Source organism: Cygnus atratus, chromosome 1 (assembly GCF_013377495.2).
Source record: "Cygnus atratus isolate AKBS03 ecotype Queensland, Australia chromosome 1, CAtr_DNAZoo_HiC_assembly, whole genome shotgun sequence".
Lineage (NCBI taxonomy): Eukaryota > Metazoa > Chordata > Aves > Anseriformes > Anatidae > Cygnus > Cygnus atratus.
Genome location: NC_066362.1, coordinates 85494670 through 85516216, shown reverse-complemented (window position 1 = coordinate 85516216; position 21547 = coordinate 85494670). Strand labels below are relative to the sequence as shown.

The 21547-nt window shown below is 41.6% G+C and overlaps 1 protein-coding gene and 1 non-coding gene across 2 annotated transcripts; one reads left to right on the top strand and one right to left on the bottom strand.

Moving 5' to 3' along the window:
* Window positions 1-9: 9 nt before the first annotated feature.
* On the bottom strand, window positions 10-7649 carry PDZK1 (PDZ domain containing 1). The gene is made up of 8 exons (XM_035540628.2): window positions 7440-7649; window positions 6882-7134; window positions 5838-5974; window positions 4336-4531; window positions 3882-4078; window positions 3316-3510; window positions 2208-2507; window positions 10-1215 (listed from the first exon to the last, which is right to left on the bottom strand). The coding sequence occupies exons 1-8, from the start codon at window positions 7647-7649 to the stop codon at window positions 1144-1146; spliced, it is 1560 nt and encodes a 519-aa protein (XP_035396521.1). The 3' UTR covers window positions 10-1143.
* A 7671-nt stretch (window positions 7650-15320) lies between these two features.
* Window positions 15321-15393, top strand: TRNAV-GAC (transfer RNA valine (anticodon GAC)). Its single transcript has one exon. It is a non-coding gene; the product is annotated as a tRNA-Val (tRNA).
* The last annotated feature ends 6154 nt before the right edge of the window (window positions 15394-21547 follow it).

The window sequence follows — 21547 nt, the reverse complement described above, 5'->3', positions numbered from 1 at the left end:
TAGTACTTGCTGTCGTTATCAGCTGGAGCTTAGCTCTCTGTTGCTGAACCTCAACTTTGTTTCCCCTGCCTGTATAAATGGAACAAAGGCTTTAGATTCCTGTTTGCTTGAGTTCAGCTTGAAGTCAAAGATCACAGCTATGCCTTGTTTACCTTCTGTGTTATAAATGTGTTTACCTTATATGCTGTAAATTTGGTATTCCCCACTACCTGCCTATTCTTCTACAGTAGCCTGTTTCCCCTTCTTGATGTTATTCAAGATATAAAAGTAAATTTTATTCATGTGACTTGAACTTGTAGCTTCCCATAGACACTCTTACAGACTTTGTTATAAAATTCTTCTGGAACACAGCTCATAGGTGATAAGGGTAAGACCTGGGGAAAAAAACAACCACTTTATAAACAGTTTATTTCTGTATTGTCTTTGGTGTACAGGAAGGAGGCAAAGCATACAATAGCAGTATTACAGAGCTATTTATGTCACATCCAAGACAATGTGGTGTTAACTTGGAGTGAGACAAACTTGCGTGACTGAATTACACTTCTAACTACCACGATCCACAACTGTAGACAGAGAGAATAGTGCTTAAAGATTTTGCGTTACAAATTATGAAGTTAGCTTAATGTTTGAAAGAAATTTCTGCAGTGTTAGTAGGAGAAAGGAGTGTAATAGACAGTGTACATCAGTGGTTGTACTGCCATAAATATAGCACAGATAGTCGCCACCGAGATCAAGTTGACGGGCTTGGATTAGAAAGAGAACTGCCTCCTGGGAGATGGCAAGAAAACAGATGCTCTTTATTAAGAGCTTATCCTTAAAAGGCTCAAATACTTATGAATTTATGAAATGTTTTCTCCCTTTGCTACAGCATACTTAACTGTATACCTCTACTTATTAAAGCCTTTACGGATGTAAATGACTGACTCCCTACTTTACAAAGTAGAAAGCCAATTGCAGCATGTTAAATGACTGCAGGTTACACTGAAGTGCTTATTACAGGCAGCTGCATTTCAGCAAGTTATTGTGGTCCCTTATGGGTATGGAGGACTCCTAGGGGTAGTCAGGTCCTGGAGGTGTAGTAAGAAAGAATGATTGAAGAAAGAGTATTTGGAAGACTTTTTATTCTCATCATAATTTGACTCCTCAGAACTTTGTGTCGTCGCTGTTGTCTGTTCCTGCTGAGGCAACTGAATGTGAAGAAGAGGATGAGCTTGCCTGCAGAGGAGTAACAAATAAGTTCTGAATTATTTTTAGTTCATAAACATGCTGGGTAGTCTGCAGTGTTATGAAGGCCTCATGCTTTAATTTGTACTAATCAAACATTTGTTTGGATGACAGAATGAGCCAGCAAATGGGATTTTTGTCATTGAAGTGCTCTTTGGTTACTTATGTTTAACGGAGAAATTTGTTTAACAGAGATTTCCTATTGTCTAAATCCTGTATTTGCTGAATATGCACACAAAAATGCTGCTAACTTCAGATCTGCAAAACGCTGCTTGGTGACTAAGGAATTTTTGAAAAAAAACTTGCAGCTGGACATTTGCAGACAAAGGTAATGAAAAATAGATAGGAGGCAGTATTGGTCTTATTCTTCCCTGTCTGTCTCTCTTGCATGATTAAAAAAAAAAAAAGTATTTAAGATTGACCACACAGAGGGTTCAAAATGACTGTTTCAAGAAGAAATACCTTGCTGCTTTTCTGACTTCTGTCATGCTTCAGATTCTTTCTACCATCATAATGTGAGCAAAATAATTTAAAATATGCACACTTCCAAGAAATTGTCATTATAACCTATCAATTGCTCTTTCTTCTACAAAATGATTTGTTTTGAAATATTCCACCTAATTTCCCCTAAAGCAGGTTATGCTTTTTGGTGTATTTAAGCACTTTTTTTCCTGCACTTTAAGGATTGTATTGCCTCATTAAGGCACACAATCTATGGATTATCTTGTTTCACAAAATCCCCTGTATGTTTCTTTCTGCAATTTAATCTTGCATTAAAGATACTCACTTGCATTATGTGTGGGGAAAGGAAGAGTTGTTTACAATAATCAAATCACACCTTCCCTATTAATAAGGGACTCACTTTAAAAAAACAACACAAGTTAAAGATCCTAGCTCAGGTATACACAGTAGGTAAAAAAAGAAAGTTCTTTTCCTGTCTGCTAGGTGATACCTCAACATCTGTGAAATACAATGTTACTCACCCTTTCTCTTGGTTCAGGTGAGGTTCGCTCCAACTCTGCTGGCGTGGTTTCTGTATAGGCAGCAGGTTCAGAAGTGTCATGGATTGGATCTGCCATAGAGGCTGTGATGGGAATGTTCTGGTCCTGGAAGTATTTGTAAGCATCTTTGCTGCACACCAGTACTGTTAGTTTGTCACCACTACTTTGGATTCTTGCCACCACTTTGTCATAGGACTCATTCATCACATTCACCCCATTCACTTCCACCAAAAAGTCATTATTTTCTACACCTGCTGTGTCAGCTGGTCCATGGCTTTGTACCTGCAAAGGCAAGTTCAAATTGGTATTAGCGTAAAACTTGAAGAGATGCATTAGCAACTTATGGCTAGCTAGACTGTTGTGTTACTGCTCTGTTGTTGTTAGTTTACGTAACAGCAAAATAAGCATGGTGAGGGAGATGTGTGGGGCAGAAAACAAATGGATTGGAAGAAGTAATAGGCCTAGACTTAATATACAAAGAACCCATCTTTTTGAGATTTAAGGTGCATCTGGATTTTTTATAAACTTTCCTTATAGATGGCATGCTAGAATCATAAAGACAAGGTGAAAAAACAATTTTTGTATTATTGGCAGTAACTTAAATTTAACTTTACTACATTTGACAGTTTCTTTATTAATGAGTGGAACCCCTCAAGAAAACTAAAGGCATAGATATAATTTGAGATAACAGAAATTTGATCCTTAGACACACTGAATTCCACAGGTGATGTGTCTTACATCTTTAGGGTATCCTATAGCTCAAAAATACCTATTTAAAATAACTAATTTTAGCATGCCAAGCTCATGAATAAAAACAAAAATGAGGCAAAACCTGGATTCTGCTTCCTTTTAGAATGAGGGTTAACAGAATGAGGTTTTTTTTTTTTTTTTTTTTTTTTTTGGTGTTAACTTTTAATCTTGGTCCTACAATATCGGTTTAACTTTAACAATTACAGGTCATATCCAAGCGAGCTAGAGAAGAGGCTTGTCTTTTCTGTGGCATTTCTTAAATGCATTTACAGCACGGAAGGTAGGAGACCGCCCAACAGACTACCCAAGATTTTTGTTGTTCATCATCCTGCATTAGTACCTCATTAATAAAGAGTCCAGGTTTGTTCTTGGCCATGTTTAAACTGAAGCCAAATCCACTAGGCCCTTTCACCATCTTGCAGATTCTTGGCTTGTGGTTCACTTTCTGCTCACTGTGCAACTCCACTTTTTCCTCCGTTTTAGCTGGAGCTGGATCTTTTCCTCTGTTGTAGTATGAATAAGGAGAAATCTGAGCCTGAAAAAACAGTGACAAAGGAAAGTTTAATATAGAAACTTCTGTTGTGAAATCTGTAGCTTTTATGCTAACTATGCTTTATTTGAAACCTTTTTTAATGACTCAAATTTAAGCTGCAATGAACTACTTTTTGCTGTTACTTTCTGTTTGAGTAGAAAACTACAATGTTGATCCACGTGATAAGCTTTGTTAAGTGTTTTCTTCAAAAGTGTACACAGCAACGTAGCTCTGGTTTTGCTGAAGTATGGGTATGTCTGAGACGCTTCAAGATGAAGAAGTCTCTCTCAGAGCAGACTGGTTGTTTTGTTGCTGGTTCTGTGTCTTTTTAATGATGAATTATGAATCTTTAGCAGTAACTTGCATTTTCTTACCAGTTTGTACATGGCGTCAGTCTCCTTATCCACTACCAGTAGTGTGGGTTTGTTCTCAGATTGCTTAATCTTTCCCACTACACTCTCATGATCCAAAGCATCCACTCGCTCGCCATTGACAGCTACTAAGATATCATTATCTTTGAGACCCGCCTTGGCTGCTGGGCTCCTGAAATCAACATCCTTGATTACGTGATCTAAGATCAGAAAAGAAAAAAGATGAATGTGAAGGAGTACGCTTGGTAAGTGTAACATTATTTTGTATAGTAAAGGTTAAATGTTCACTGAGAGTTGAGGCAGTTTCCCCAGTGTAGTCTTGTTTGCAACAGGTCTATTGAGGATTTCTTCTAGGTGAGCAGTAAGAAGCCAGACAAGGAGAATGAGTTCTGCAAACCCTGTACAGGAGTAAGCTGTATGGCAAATGTCATGGCCTGTGTGTTAACTTGGTTCTTACCACCGGTGTTTTGTTCCACACGTAGATAAAAGCCATAACCATTTTCTCCTTTCTGGAGCTCAATAAGTCGTGGTTTGAGGGGAAGCAGTTCTAGGTTGGCTCTCTCTCTGTTCAATGTCATCTTCTGGCTTGTGTAATAGTGGTCTGTTTCTTCATTTGAAACTAGAAGCATTATGTGATTTCCAGAATTCTTTACCTGCGTAAGTACATGTACAGTCTCAGTCAGATATGACCCCTTCAACAACGTGTAGGAATTGTAGCTCCTTCAGTAACTGGTGTACTGATAGGTTAATGGTGTGAGTACAGTTTATATGTCAGCCATAAGGAGGTCTAGGCCAGGCTACTATAGGATTTTTTTTTAATTAGTAATTTGGAACATACCAAGATCTCAGGCATCTGAGATCCTGCACGTATAAGAGGAAATTTTCTGCATTTCTTACTGTTTTCCTGGTCTGGAGAATTTTCTGTAGAGTTGAGACAGTTAATAGCCGTTAGGGTGGCACACAGTGATGGTTAAAATCCAGTGAGCCTTAGTATCTGTCGCTCATCTAGATCTGGACCTCCACAATATCGACATATTGTGCCATCTATATCACTATTTTGGATTACAGTGGCAACAAACAGATTTTTGTTTCAAAGCAGTCTTTGCCATGGCATTGATCTCTGTCACGCTCTTGGTCCTCTTTCATGTCCCTGTATTACTGCTTCTGAAGTCTTCTGGGTCTGTTCAACCTCTTTGTCTAATTCCATCTTTCTCCAGCTCCTTTCTGGTTTAATGGGTGCCCTCTTCACTCATCTTAACCGACATCAGTCTGCAGCTGATGCTGTAGTAGTCCATGAAACACAAGTGTTGCACAGTTCCATAACAGTGTGCACTGAATTGTGTTTCTGGCATGCCAGAGCATGTACCGCCTGCCTTATGGCCCTCTGAAATCTCTTCAGCTCCAGCTGTGTTTTAGCAGTGCCAACAGTGGGAAGCTGGAAGCCTCGTTAGCAATGTTCTTTGCAGCTGAGGCCAGGCAGTGAAATTACTTGCAGTGTAATTTTCATTAATCTTGGACTTCGTAGCAGGAGAAAGGAACTACTGTCTAAAAACATGAATTTACCCTGTTCCATGCTAACTATATCATCAGAGTTCCCCCTCTTCCTGCCCTGAAAGCCACATTTGATGTCCTGCCCTCTTTCTATTGGGAGTGTTTCCAGGATGTCTAGGAACAGAACATGTTTTATTTAACAGGATTCCTGGCAACAGTATAGTTCTCCTATTTAGCTTTTTTTTGGCCTGTTTTGATGGCAGTATTCATTCAGAGTCAATTCAAGAGGCTGCATAACAGCACAACCAGAGCAGAGGGGTACTCTGCTGTGCTGATGATACACAAACAGTAGCTTCCGAGATTTAGTGTGAAACATTTAAACTAGCCAGATCTGCCTCCTCAGTAACCCTGACAAGTTGCTGTGAAAGCGGGCCAGAACAGAAGATGAATCAGTAAGCAAACAAATACCTTTTCCACCACTTCCTCGTGTGTGTCATTTTCCACATTTTTTCCATTGATTTCAATCAGGCGATCGTTATTCTGGACACCAGCCTTTGCAGCTGCTCCTTGTGATGACAGATCTACTAGGAACAGCCCGTTCTTACCTGAAATAGATGAAAACTCAGTACACAGGGTAATCCACTGAAACATGGCTGCATTTGATGGTTAAGGAAGTCCAGCCCTGATGTCCTTAGACACTTTTGATCTCTGCTTATGTGCAAATTCTAGTGGCACTGTAAACCTTTAATGTAGTCACACCTCTGTCTCTTATTCTGCCCTGGAAAAATCACTTCTGTGGGGGAGGAAAGCATTTTTTTTTCGTTGTCTGCAGCTCAAATAATCTTATTTCTCTACCAAAGGGGTTTCACATATATTTCACCTGTATTTCTCTGTCAAAAGGGCTGATGAAGATAGCTGAAAGGGATTTTATTTATTTATTTTTGACAGTTTGAAGTGAGAAGCTGCTTTTAATGTTGTTTTATACACTTCAGAATTTCCTGTGTTTGGAAGGCTTCCATGTTTGATCTTTCAATTATGCTGTGCTCTGAATTACCTTCTTTATAGAATTGATGCTTTCCAGAAAGCTTACCTATTCTGTTGACTGGCTTTGGGGAAAAATAGGCATGTGTGAAAGAGATTGAAAACTCTTCACTTTCTAAATGAAATAAATCAGGAAAAGCATTTGGTCTTCCCTCTATTACAGCTGTCTAGAACCTTGTGTGGTAGTTTTTGAGGTGATTTGGAGGAATGGAACAGGACTTAAAGCAGCAGTTTTAATCTATGTCTGGTGTTCAAGCTTGTGCTGCAGAAGTGATTTTCTCCACCCCATAAAAAATGTGGTCCTCAAAAAAAAAAAAAATCTTGTACAGAAATGGGCTGAAGATGGATCTGAAACCACCTCGCTGCTTACTTCCCCTCTGCTAGCAATAACAGTTTGTGTGCTTCTACAACAGCGGTTTCCTCTGTCTCTGCTGTAGTATATAATGCCATCTCCCCTCTCCGAGCTCTTACCTTCTGTGGTTTTCAGGGAGAAGCCATAGCCCTTCTCCTCCTTCACTAAGTAGCAGAGCCGGGGTTGTGGAGCTGAAGTGATTGCTCCATTGGCCATGGGTGGTGTGGCCTGCTGCTTTTGCTGCTGTCCTCTTGACACCTTTTGACCCAGGTCTTCCAAGTTCACTCCCTCCTTTTCTGCCCTTTTATAGGATGCTTCATCCAGAACAAGAAGTACAACAGAATTCCCACTGTTCTTCACAATCTCCACCACCTGTAGTGAACAAAGTGAAATGTCAAGCAGGTGCTTGAATGATTGACCTAAAAGATTTCCCCAGAAAGGATTACACTGTTTACTGATTTTGTTGTCACATCCCTCCGCTTATACACTATGGAGGCACCTCAAAGGCATTTCGTGCCCATGGTGGGCGATAAATGATGCAGGGAGATATCCAGATCAATTAACTCAGCTCTTGGGCTTCCTAGCTGAAAATGCCATAAAAATTGGAGAGAAGGCTTTCCATAGTGGCAGCGGATCTGGGTCATGGAGGAGTGATCCCAGATTAAACAGAGAGGTACCTGTGTATGTTCCTCCTTGTCTACAAACAAGCCGTTAACCCTGAGGACTCTGTCTCCATCCTTCAAGCCAGCCTTTTCAGCTGGACTGTTCTTTTCCACATTGCGGATGAGATGTCCTGCTGTGTCCTTCTCAATACGCAGGGAGAATCCATAGCTCTGTTGTTTTTTTCTGGTCACTTTACATTCTCGGGGGTGGAGAACAGAAGTCATCTCTACCAAACAGGATGGAAAAGGTAAGGGTGAGCAAAAATAGCAAACTGACCTAGATGAGTTCCCTCTAAATATATACTGAGGCAGTTTGCTTCAGAATTCTTGGGGTTTTGTTTCCCTAGAATTCCAGCTGTACAAAGGGAGAAGAAATGAATCCTTTTCCCCTCCCGCTCCTTACTTTTCCCTCCTGCTCCTCACTTATGTGTCCCTATCTAAAAGCAAATTAAGCAAGATGAAGAGCTGGAAGAAAGCAATTGTCTGCCTGTGGTAACGTGGTGAAAAGTGACGTGAGAATTTAGCACCAGAATCAAGTCTTACGGAGGAAAATTAATGGCTGCACAAAAATATTGGAACACTATAGAGAAGTTAAGTGACAGACTGGGATTTCACAGGATGATTGATGTTGGAAGGTGTGTCTGGAGGTCATCTGGTCCAACTCCTGCTCAAACTGGGCTACCTAATGCAGGTTGCCCAAGACCATGTCCAGGTGAGACTTCAATGTATCAAAGGAGGGAGACTCTGCAACCTCTTTGGGCAACCTGTGCAGATGGAAGAGCAGGTGGGATCAAGGAAGGACCTTGTAATAATGAAGCATTCCTGTTCTTAGTTATTTTAGCTAAACAAAATTGAGCTTCAGGAAAAGACATTGTAACTGGAGTGTTGATGAATGTGAGACTTGCATTGGAGGGTTGAAGGGAAGGACTTTAATGAAACTAGGAAGACCCTTGTCTCCAAGAGCTACAAAGATCTTCCAGCTGTTCGTTAGCTGTACATCTCAGTTTCCATACAAAATTGTGTACTTAATTTTTTATTTCTGTTTTCTTTAGAAGTTACTGGTAGAGTCAAAGTTCTTGGAGTTGCCTGTGTTTTCCTCTGCCTCAGAATCTTAATAAAAAGACTCTGATTCTGTTATGAAGAGGAGCTAACAGAGCCATTTTACCAAGGTATATTGTTATATGTATATATATGTTATATGACTTTGGTAAGATATTAATGTAGGTTTGTATTATGAGGTTTAACAAAAGTGTGGAATATTCAGGCATACACCTACTGACAGTGTGAATGTGCCATCCGGTAATCATTTGGAGGAGAGGTAATTTAATGCTGTCTGTCTGTGTGAAATGAAACAGAGGACTTGGGCTGCCGTACTTATCTTCCTATTCTCAAGTGAATCCTGAAATGACCATAAAGCCTCAGTTTGCTGCCTGTCTGGCTGCAAAACTCTTTCTCCAACCCTAATGACCTTAACAATGCAATGAGACGTCAATCAATATAAAAACGTGACACTGTGGGAAAGGAACGGAAGAAATTAAATTTGGTTTTGGATGTGGCAGGCTGCTAAAATGTTGGCAGTAGTTTTATTCAAATAGTTTCCCAATGAATTTGTGACAATTGGAGCAGAATTTCCAGTTGGTGTCTCCAGGGTGCTGTGTTACTTTCCCAGAGAAGTTGAGGCCAGCTAGTTAAGGACTTGATGCTGGGGATTGCTACTGAACTGCTATTAGGCAGTGACCTTTGTCCTCTGAAAGTTTAGGAGCAAATGTTCCTAGAGGCTGTGTCAAGGCACATGTCAAGGCCAGGAAGTTGAGGATGTGCAGTATGGTTTTACTGGTTTTTTTTTTTACAATGCCTGATGAACCTGATAACTTCATGATGAGTGGACTGGCTCTGTGACAGGCAGAGAACAGTGGATGTTGTTCTCCTTAGCTTTTGCAATACCTTTGAGACAGTCTCTTGTACAGTCGATGTAGCTGATTTGGTGACATATGGACTGGATCTAATTAGACAGGCAGAAAATTGGCTGAGCTGTTAGGTTCAGGAGGTTTCGATCAATAATATTTAATCCAGCTCTTGGCTGGTTATTAGTGGCATTGTTTAGGGCTGTTAACTGTGGCTGATGCTGTTTAATATCTTTATGACATGGACAGTGAATCAGAATAGATCCTCAACAAACTGATAGGTGATACCAAGCAGAGGGACAGGGGTCAGTAGAATAGAGGATAGGGAAGGACCTATTTAGGGAGACCTCAACAGTCTGGAGAAATGGCATGACAGAAATCTCATTAAATTCAACAAAGAACCATGCATAACAATACAGGCTGGCTTCTGGATGGCCAGAAGACAGTTTTGCAGGACAACACACAAATGCACAAGCTGAGCATGAGTCAGTGGTGTAGCTTTGCAGTGAAGAAGGTCAATTGTACAGTAGGCGGTATCAGAATGTAGCCAACAGGTCAGTGGAAGCATTGCTCCTCTCTTTTTGGTACCTGTGAGACCACATGTGAGTACTGTCTCCAGTTTTGGGCTCTCTGAGTGATTAAGATATCAGGGCTTGTCTGCTAAGGTGGTTTAGGTTTTGGAGCACAAGATACTTCAAGAGAGGCTAAGAGAGCTGGGTTCATTTGGTCTTGGGAAAAGAAAGCAAAGAGATGATCTTTAGGTAGTCTTCAACTACCTAAATGGATTGTGTAGACAGCACAGATCCAGATTCTTTTTGTAAGTTAATAGTGATAGGATGAGAGGCAACAGATGCAAATTGCCTGTAATAATTCCAATTAGACAGTCATAAGGGCAGCTTTTTAATCTTGGGGGCTGTCAGATACTAGAACAAGTGCCCAGAGAGGCTGTGGAATCTCCATCCTTGGAGACAACTGGATGAAGCCCTGAGCAACCTCATCTAAGCTGGCCTGGTTTTGCATGGGGTATTGGACCAGACAACCTCCAGAAGTCCCTTCCAACCTAACCTATTCTATGCTTTTATTATATAGTGAAACTCCATTTTAGGTGATGTGTATCATTAGGGTGGGTATTAGATTTGGAAAGTAAGAGAGAGTTGTGGCCAAGTAACAACTCCAAAGTTCACTATCTTAGGAATTCCTGCCAAAGATCTGTGATGGCATAGATGAATGACGACTACTTTCTGTGGTTGGAAAGTCCGGGTAATTAGCAAACTTGAATATCTGTGTTTTACTGGGTAGATTTTTTTTTCTCTCTCCTGATAGAAGTTTGTGAGAAGGCCAAAGTTCTGTTGCAGAGATTAGACATTAATCACAGCCTAATGAATACTAAGAAAAGTCATCTGTTTGCATGTACAGATTTCTTTACAATTCTGTGTTTTTTCTTATCTTTATATCACTCATATGAATAATATATGTGGGAACAGATTTTATTTTATTTTATTTTTAAGAAAAATCAGTCAAATCTCTCCATGATCTTGATAGCAGCCTAGTGCTGAAGCACTTCTGTGGCTATCAATGCCATAGACTGTTTTTGAAGCCAAAAGTGCATTGTTAAGGTTAGTTGGGCAGCACATAAAAAGTATGAAGGTGAGAGAGTTGACACAGATGTCACTGAAGCTGGAGAATATGGGGAATTTTATCATGCATGGTTAGGAAGGCTGCAGATCATGACTTGTTTCCCTTGATGAGGTGTTTAGTGCTGTTTTGAGCCCACACATAGTTGCATTGGGACTAACGCCATACAGGGATGGCCTGCCCTATTCTTTGGACATTGGTATGCATCAAATTGTATTGACCTCAACTACAGCTCAAAGCAGTTTTTCTTGACAAACACTGGGACCTTATGTTAATTCCTGAAGTTTACACATAAAACCAGTGGTACACAAAGGTGAAGGAAGAGTAAGCTTTTAGAGGAAAGATTATTTCTTCATATGTAGAAATTGAAGGAAGGTTACATTGGGCTGTCTACTACTATTTTCACTTCATGCAAGCTTTACGTGCAAGATTATCAGGTTCATTAAATGGAGTTTTATAGGGGAAGAGAGATTAGCAAAAAAAAAAAGGAATCTCTTACCTGTATGTCTGTGATGTCTGTGTGGAGAAGTCTTTGCAGGAATTCTCTTTTGCTCTCCCTCCTGTGTCTGTACCTATAGGTAGGTCTGGACTTTGATTGGGCAAAGGTTGATTTAAAAGGTGATTTATTTAACCAAGTTTCACTGAATATGTTTAATGCCTTGATAAGCTGCCTTGTCCTTGCCTGCAGAATTGCAAATCACATGCATTTTGCAGAAGCATTGGATTCTCTTCTACTCATAATTATATTCAGAAACTCAGTCAAGGAGGTGATCTGAGGCAAGCCTGATCTTTGCTCTGGGCAAGAACCTTCTCCAGCTATAAGAAATGTCTTAAAGAGAGCAGTTTTGGATTGTGGTGGGTTGACCCTGGCTAGTTAGTATTTGACTGCAGATCAAGATGTTCCCAGTTCAAATCACCCATGTTGGGTGCCAAATAAAGGACTGTGATGGGTTAACCTTGGCCAGAAGTCAGTTGTCCATCTAGCTGCTCTCTCACTTCCCTCTTCAGTGGGACAGGGGAAGAAAATAGGATGAACAAGCGTGAGGAATCTGAAACGTTGAGAGTAATTGTGAGAGATGCAATGTACAGAGGGGTAGTGATTCACCATTGAGGACATCACACAGGCTACCTGTACATGCAAAACACGCACCACAATCAAGTAACCCATGTGAGTAAAGTGTCCTTGGAATAGAGGGCGGTGGCTGGGATATTGATATGGTGAGGCTTAGCAGATTGGCTGAATAGGACCGCTTCCATGAACCTGCCAAGGCACGTACTACATGTGCAGGGTGCATGCCGCTACTAAGTGGCCAAAAGCACACCCTGTAAACCATGCCACTGCCTAAAACACCATCCTGAGTCTTACAAGTCAGGTTCTGTGGCACAGTACCCCAGAAAGAACTGACTCAGTGCTACTCAGTTCTAAAAACAAAACAAAGCCCAAAACAAACAAACTTTTTTTACTCCTAGGTCAAGAATCAAGGAATTAATTTGGTGAATCACATCTTCTATCACACACAAACCTCTGGAAGGATTGACTGATACAATGGACTGTTGAAGACTGTGGTGTGAGCATTGAGCTCTGGGAATGGCAGCATATGGATGTAAATTTAGCAGAAGCCACTTGGCCAGTGTTAACTGGTGGATCTGCTAACAGTCCTGGTCCTGCCAAAATAAAATCCCTTCATACAGTGGGAGGAGATGAGGTCCCTGTAGTGCATGTAGGGACATGGGAAAGACAAAGTGGGTTGCTCTCCCCTGGGGAGAGGGAGAACCATTTGTGGTATTGTCTTTGCTCATGGATCGAGGTGTGCTTGGTAGTCAATGTGGAATGATGGGGAAATTTGGTGCGTACCTCAAGGATATTTATCCTTGCTGGAAAACAATGTGTGATTTGACTTGCATGATATAGTAAGCAATACAGCAGGAACTATCTGAACCAAAAAGGAATGAGCCTCTCAGGGAACTGTGTGAGTACAGTTGTGACCCAGACCGAGCCTGTCTTGGTGCCCGATGAACCAATATGATACTACTTCTGTCCTGAGTGATGTCCTTGACAGATGGCATGAAAGTCCAGAGGACATGTAGCTTATCAGATTATGTGGGACCTGAGCATGATGCAAATGGCATGGGATTAGGGGTTGAGATTGTATGGAGTCTGGCTGGGACAGAGCTAACTTTCTTCATTGGCAGCCTGTATGGTGCTGTGCTTTGCATTTGTGGTTGAAACAGTGTTGAGAACACACCAGTGATTTGGCTGTTGTTGAACTGTGTGCAGATCGTCAAGACTTGCTCCACCCCTCACCCCCAAAAATGAGTAGGCTGGGTTGAACAAGTTGTTGGGAGAGGACAGAGCCAAGAGAGCTGACAGAGTGACCAAAGGGATGTTCCATGCCATTTGAGGTCACACTTAGCATTAAAATCTTGGGTAAAGAAGGAGGGAGGAGGGATGTATTTGATTATGGTATTTGTATTCCCAAACAACTTTTATGCTTGTTGACACTTCTCAGCAAGTGGCTAAAGATCTGCCTGCCCATGGGAAGTAGTGAATGAATTCTTCTTTTTGATTTGTTTGCACGCACAACTTTTGCTGCACATAAAACTGTCGTTATCTCAATATCTGAGTCTTGCCTTCCTTTTGTTTTCTCCCTATCCCATGGTGGAGAGGCAGGTTGTGTGTTTGGCTGTTGGCTGGGGTCAACCCGCTGAATATATCTTATCAACTGGACAAAAACATCTGCAGGATATGCTGATAGACTTGGACTGAACTGATGGTGTTTCCGAAGTGGGGGAAGCCTAACTGGAGATCTTGCTATGCTAAGGTACTCAGAGATTGATGGTGTGGAGTTTGTGTTATGAAGTCTCATTCAGTTTTAGAAAGCTTTAAAATGACTGATTTCCCTCATTAGTTTGCTGTGGAAACGGATTATTAGAAATAACACCTGTGTTTTCCATGGCTGTCTGTTCAATTCAGAGGAAAGGTAATAGAAATAAGCATAACCTATGTCTGCAGCAACAGGAAAGGCATCAATGCTATAAAAACCTTAATGTAATCCACTTACTCTAAGTGGATTTGCAAGCCTGTTGTGACTACGAGTTGTTCCTCTTCGTATAACTTGTAATCTAGAAACCTATGCGAGTGAGCCCCAATGTTGTAAGCACTAGACAAATGTAGTCAGACCCTGCATAAGGTGGCTTTGCACTCTTTCGGACAAGTGAGACAAAGATTGCATAAGGAGGAACATAAAGAAGGGGAATCACAGCTCACAGTTTTGCAGCTAAGCACAGGGAGGATGGGAACACATACAAGGATTTCAGGTCAGCACATAAGGACACAGCACAGCATATGAAATGATGTCAGAAGGTATTTTGTGGTTGTAGTGCCACTGTGATAGTCTGCTGAGGATGTTTGGGGTCCAGACAAGTTTTTTTTTTCAAGAATAAGGTGAAAGAAAATTGAAGGAGGAATGTCTAGCAGTCAGCAGAACACTTGGGAGCTTCTGGCATGGTGATCTGGTAAATGACGTAAATGCTGGTAAAGGTAAATGCTGGTGAGGTAAATTACCAAGGCTGGTAAATGAGAATGGGGAGGGGAAGGTTCTTTGAGTTGGGGCAGGTGGTTAGCCCTGGACAAGAAGTTGGATGGGATGCTGATGACAAGTCACAAAGAGGATGTTATCTCCATGTGTGCTCAAGAACAGGACCCTGCATGCGTTAGAGCTGATTTTCACATCTGTGGCACTAAGGTGTAAATTGTGTGGAAGGTGTTCTAGTGCATCCAATGCTGACAAGCACTTGAGGCCAGAAATTCAAAACCTCCTACCTTTCCACCAGTAAAATAAAAATTATTTAAGACTGGAACAGAATAAAGGTGGCTTACAGTATCTTCTCTTCTGGTTCTTCAGGCTTTTGGAAGAGTGTTCTCAAGCATATTCACACAGCTACAAAAATGAGGAACCTAACTTAGAAAAAAAAAAATCTTTAAAAATTTTGAAGCATATGGATCTCTGGGCAAAAATCTGAATTTGCAGAACTCTTGTATTGCAGGAGTTAGTCACAGTGACTTAGGTGGTGCAGTTCTGTTAGCACAGGGACTAGATTTTGAAGGGGATGCTTTCTCAAGGTATGTTCCTCTTCATCTACAGCGTAGTTGTGGTAATATAAGGACCTTTGTTCCTTTCTTCGCTAGGGGTAACATTTACAAAATACTTGTAATTGTTCTTTTTACAAGACCTTTCTGATATTCACTCAGAAGAAATCCTGTGTTACCAAAGAAGACTTTTTTTTTTTTTTAATCTGTTAAGTTTTAAATTTATATTGGAAATAAACATTTTCTATCAGTTGTAAAGGCAGGACAGTTTCTGTAGTGTAGTGGTTATCACATTTGCCTGACACGGAAAAGGTCCCTGGTTCAAAACCGGGCAGAAACACCTTGATTTACAAGGCCACCAGGTGATTGCCCTGACCAGGCCTCCAGTCAGCATGGGTTTATGAAAGGCGGGTCCTGCTTGACGAACCTGATCTCCTTCTATGACAAAGTGACATGCTGGGTGAATGAGGGAAAGGCTGTAGATGTGGTCTACCTTGACTTCAGTAAGGCTTTTGACACTGTTTCCCACAGCATTCTCCTCAAGAAACTGGCTGCTCTTAGCTTGGACTGGCGTATGCTTTGTTGGGTTAAAAACTGGCTGGGTAGCCGAGCCCAAAGAGTCGTGGTGAATGGAGTCAAATCCAGTTGGAGGCCGGTCACTAGTGGAGTCCCCCAGGGCTCAGTACTGTGGCCACTTCTCTTTAATATCTTTATCGATGATCTGGATGAGGGGATCGAGTACACCCTCAGTAAGTTTGCAGACGACACCAAGTTAGGTGCGTGTGTCGATCTGCTCGAGGGTAGGAAGGCTCTGCAGGAGGATCTGGATAGGCTGGACTGATGGGCTGAGGCCAACTGTATGAAGTTCAGCAAGGCCAAGTGCCGGGTCCTGCACCTGGGGCGCAACAACCCTAAGCAGCGCTACAGGCTGGGAGATGAGTGGTTGGAAAGCTGCCTGGCAGAGAAGGACCTGGGAGTACTGGTTGATAGTCGGCTGAATATGAGCCAGCAGTGTGCTCAGGTGGCCAAGAAGGCCAACAGCATCCTGGCTTGCATAAGAAGCAGCATGGCCAGCAGGGCTAGGGAAGTGATTGTCCCCCTGTACTTGGCTCTGGTGAGGCCGCACCTCGAGTACTGTGTTCAGTTTTGGGCCCCTCACTACAAGAAGGACATGGAGGTGCTCGAGAGAGTCCAGAGAAGGGCGACGAAGCTGGTGAGGGGTCTGGAGAACAAGTCTTACGAGGAGCGGCTGAGGGAGCTGGGATTGTTCAGCCTGGAGAAGAGAAGGCTCAGGGGCGACCTTATCGCTCTCTACAGTTACCTTAAAGGAGGCTGTAGAGAGGTGGGGGTTGGTCTATTCTCCCACGTGCCTGGTGACAGGACGAGGAGGAATGGGCTAAAGTTGTGCCAGGGGAGGTTTAGGTTGGATATTAGGAAGAACTTCTTTACGGAAAGGGTTGTTAGGCATTGGAATGGGCTGCCCAGGGAAGTGGTTGAGTCACCATCCCTGGAGGTCTTTAAAAAGACGTTTAGATGTAGAGCTTAGTGGTATGGTTTAGTGGAAGACTTGTTAGTGTTAGGACAGAGGTTGGACTAGGTGATCTTGGAGGTCTCTTCCAACCTAGATGATTCTGTGATTCTGTGAAGTAGTCACATGGTTTTCCCAGCCATTGGTAAATGGAGAAAAGCACCTGTATTTTTAACGTTGGTGCTTACTAGTATCTCTGACTTTACCTAAATTCATAGGTTTTGAAAACTCCTAGTCTCCTCCCCACAAAGAAACTCCCCAAAGCAAAAGCTTAGCACTTTCTTTTGCTTCCAGCAGGCCAGCTGGTATAGTAGCATTATACGTATAGATGTTTTGAGATTGTAGGTCTGAGGCACCTTATTTTCATTGTCTGAAGGCTTTCAAAGGAGTTGACTTGAGCATATTAGCAGAAGGTGCCACTGTATCCTTGTTCACACATTCTCTGTAATAACCTGAAGAGCTGTCTAACTTCAAGGAAGGGTGAATGTGTCTTCTGCTGGCAACTGAGCAATGGTGACAAAAAGGTAATGGTATTTTTCCTACTTAGCATCTGAAATAGGATGAGAGCTGTGCTGCACATGTTCTAGTAGCCTGAAACTGTAGGGTGCATGTGGCTTGTTTCAGGGTCTTACAGTGCTGTTAGAGTGTGTAGAGCAGAGAAAGCCAAACCTGGTGCAGTTCGTATTGTGCCAGAGGGCAGTTTCAGTAAGTGCTATTTGCCAAAATCTCCTTTGTCAGGAAACATGGTCCAGGTCACTTTTTGGCCATGTTTTGGACACAAATGCGAACTGTGTGTACGGACCTCTACAGCACATTGGTGCCAAGATGATGGGCTCTGTCTAACTGTTACTCATGTCTAAAGAGTTCATACAGACTCATATTTGAGCCTAAAACAAAACAACAAAAAATGTTGTTAGATTCTGAACCACTTCCAATTTCCTTTTAAGCCTTTTATTATTTATTATGTTATTTCAAATCATGGCTGACACTAAGATTCTATTGGAAGATGGTGAAGGAACAGCTTTCATGGCCATTCCACTGGATGAGAGAAGTAGAAAACAGGGCTAGTAATGAATGACAGATTGGTGAAGTATATCTTTGAAGTTTATAAAACCAATATATAAAATTACAAAGCTTTGACTAAAAGATAATTTTTTTTATTAAGAATATAGTTCATATGTTTAGGTCTGAAAATAAGGTTGCCATCAAATGATACACATCGCTGCCAGTGTTTTTCTCTTGACAAAAGGTTTATGTGGATATTTTGCTGTAAAAACATTCCGTCTCTCTAATACTTAGCGATGCTTACTTTACTGATCAGAGCTGAACTTTCTTGCCTGGTAGCATGTACACCTCTTAAAAATCCATATAATGAGGCATTACTAAATGTTTGTTTACTTATATTGCTTACCATATACTTGCTAAGCACAAGCTCACTCATTTCCTTGCAGTGCCATCCTTCTCTTGGGTTCTTAAGACATGAACTAGTTAATGAAAATTCATTTTCAAATGCAGCACACTGGGAGAAAAAAAGCTCTTACTCACATCCTCTCTTTGAGAAGTTGTCCCCTACTCCTTACAGAATATTTTTTCCTGTAATTGAGGTCCAGGAAAGTGGTACACCTGGTTTAAGCCACCACAACCCAGTGTATTAAGAAGACACAGTGTCACTTTCAGTTTATATTAATAGACAGGGCTGTGATGGCTGAAGGCTGTGCTCCATAATCTCTGTCACATAGCAGTATGGTGTCTGAAGTTCTTTTTCCTATGCAAGGAGGCAGCAGCCTCTTCAGCTCTTTCTTTCTACAGCTAAGTCTGACAGGGATTGTGAATCAGAGCCTTGGACTGTTTTAAAGTCTCCTTCAGTAGAGTAATATGAAATGTCTTATATTTGTTCTCATATTTAAGCTGTTCAAAAATCAGTATAGCCCTTTCCCTTTGCCCCTTATTTTACCAGTGATGTTTTCCCACTACGATCAGACAAGTATTATATAAAACACCATGTGATGTGATAATAGAAATATTTGGTTCACTGAAGTCCTCCTTAATCACGAGGCAAAGTCCATTTGATCTACCAAATGAATATTCATCAGTCATCCTGCATGTAGCTAAATGGTAATTAAATCTTTCTTTTCTGATGACCATATGCTTCTGATATGGTGAAAAGAGTCAGGGAAATAAAGGAGAAACAAACAGAAATGATGTTACCATCCCACTGGTCTTGGGTGAGGAAGGGGAGACTATCCCTCCTAGTTTTTGGGGCTTCTGTCTTCCTAAATAAATAAATAATTTGCTGTCCCTGTAATTACAGCAAAGAAAGGTGTTCTGTTATCCTCTAGACCCGTCAGTGATGAATTACAGTGGCAGTTCTCTTCCCTCAGGCTTTGCTGTGTGTGTTTTACATGTGGAAATGCTCTCCACAGTGTTCTTTCTACTTGAGAATATGAACTATAAACAAGTATTTCCTTTTTAGTTATTACATAAATATTCTCTATTGATAAAGAATTTGTGATATTAGATGCTGATTTTTTTTTTACAGTTAAGTGTCTGTGTAGTTTCTTTTGCTGCCGTGTCAGACAGAAATCAATGCTAAAACATGGAAATTTCTGTTAAAACAAAAATTTAAAGGTCTTCAAAATAAAGTGAGTTGAGTCAGCTTTTAGGTGGAGGTGTGCATCCATAACAAATAGATGTGTGCGTGTGTGTATTTACATGCAGGCACAGAAATCAGACTGTCTGCAGGACTGTTTAGATAACACCGACTGAAGTTGATTCAATTAATGCTGTTCAAATGGCAATGCCTTTGGCAGTCTTTTTGTCCCTCTAGCACTTGTAATATGCAGGAAGACTTTTCTTTCCAGCTTTTTATGTTGGGTGTTTTTGGACATGTCGTCAGTTCTGCTTTTTAATTGATTCAATGTTCTTTGGACATGCAAGATATGAAAAAGACATTAAAAATAATGTAATTCTACCAGTCTTTTTCCATTCAGCACATAGTTTTCTGTTTCCTAGGGTAGGAACCCTTATAAAACTGTGGGTTTTGTTTTGTTTTTAGATCTTTTGCATATGCATTTCTAAACATCTGGAGACAGATTTTTTGAATTTGACAGTAGCTTGTGTTCAATTTCATTTATTAAATGTACTTCACTATTTTCTTCAAGAAACAGGAGGAAGAGATACTTATACAATCACAACCAAAAAGAGATATTCTTCTTCCAAAAATACAGCTCTGAGGGACAGAAGATATCCAAGCCTAAGACTTTGACAGCAACAAGTGTGAATCTTTCTCTTCCCATCTTCTATTCCCTTTCCTGCTGTCGTCCTACCCTCCCCAGTCCCCAAAGTCCGTAATCCATCCAGAAAATCTCCCTCATTTCTGTAATACATCTATATTATTGAGTATCCTAGACTTCAGCAAAGCCTTTGACATGGTCTCCCGTAGTATTCTCCTGGAGAAGCTGGCAGCCCATGGCTTGGACAGGTACACTCTTTGCTGGGTTAAAAACTGGCTGGACAGCTGGGCCCAGAGAGTGGTGGCGAATGGAGTGAAATCCAGCTGGTGACTGGTCACCAGTGGTGTTCCCCAGGGGTCGGTGTTGGGCCCATCCTCTTTAATATCTTTATTGATGATTTGGATGAGGGAATGGAGTACACCCTCTGTAAGTTTGCAGACACCAAGTTGGGGGGAAATGTCAATCTGCCAGAGAGTAGGAAATCCCCACAGAGGGACCTGGATAGGTTGTATTGATGGGCAGAGGCCAGTGGGTTGAGGTTCAACATGGTGAAGTGCCGGGTCCTGCACTGTGGCCACAACAACCCCGTGCAGCACTACAGGCTTTGGGCAGAGTGGCTGGAAAGCTGTACGGAGGAAAGAATCTGGGGGTGTTGGTAGACACTTGTCTGAACAAGAGCCAGCATTGTGCCCAGGTGGCCAAGAAGGCCAACAGTACCCTGGCTTGTATCAGGAACACTGTAACCAGCAGGGCCAGGGAAGTGTTTGTCCCCTTGTACTCATCTCTGATGAGGCCGTACCTCGAGTACTGTGTTCAGCTTTGGGCCCCTCACTACAGGAAGGACATCAAGGCCCTGGAGTGTGTCCAGAGAAGGGCTACAAAATTGGTGAAGGGCCTGGAACACAAGTCCTGTCAGGAGCGGCTGAGGGAACTGGTGTATTTATGGTCTGGAGAAGGGGAGACTCAGGGGAGACCTTATTGCTCTCTACAGCTACCTTCTCGGAGATAACTAGTGATAGGACTAGAGGGAATGGCCTCAGGTTGTGCCAGGGGAGGTTCAGGTTGGAAATGAGGAAATGTTTCTTCTCAGAAAGAGCAGTTAGGCATTGGGACGGGTTGCCCAGGGAGGTGGCGGCGTCCCCATCCCTGGGGGTTTCAACGAAAGGTTGGACGTGGCACTTAGGGACATGGTTTGGTGGGTGACGTTGGTGGCAGGGTGATGGTTGGACCAGATGATCTTGGAGATCTTTTCCAACCTTATTGATTCTATGATTCTATGATCTTCTTTCACCTTGTCAGTAAAGATAATATGGCATTTCAGTGCACTAAGCTATGACTGCACTAATGTCTGGAGGGGTAGTGTGCATTATTCTCAGCAAATATAAATGAAGTTACTTCACCTAAAGTCAGGAGAATCATTTTGACTCTTTTCTGCATGCCAAGGATTTAACTTTTACTTCATATTTTTTGCTAGGTGCATCCAATCTTTCTACAAGAAGGAATTAAACTTGTACAGTGTTCATTGACCCCTCTTACTGCTTTCTGTGATCATAACAGAATGTCTTAATATAGCCTCGACAGCAAAGAAAAATACAAACATGCTGTAGAAATTTCCATCTTCTTCATCATTTTATGTTTGCTTTTGTGTTGGGGCAGTTATTGTCTTTTACTCTGATGTGGCTTATATGACACTTATAGAAGTGTTAAGAGAAACATGGGTGTGGGTAAGGCCT

Bases quoted from the DNA above. Each gene is read 5' to 3' on its own strand.
- PDZK1 (XM_035540628.2), bottom strand. From the start codon at position 7,649: ATGACTTCTGTTCTCCACCCCCGAGAATGTAAAGTGACCAGAAAAAAA. The intron at 4,532-5,837 runs GTATTTGTTTGC...GTACTTACGCAG, and splicing joins ACGAGGAAGTGGTGGAAAAG to GTAAAGAATTCTGGAAATCA. The intron at 1,216-2,207 runs GTGAGTAACATT...ACTCCTCTGCAG, and splicing joins CACCTGAACCAAGAGAAAGG to GCAAGCTCATCCTCTTCTTC.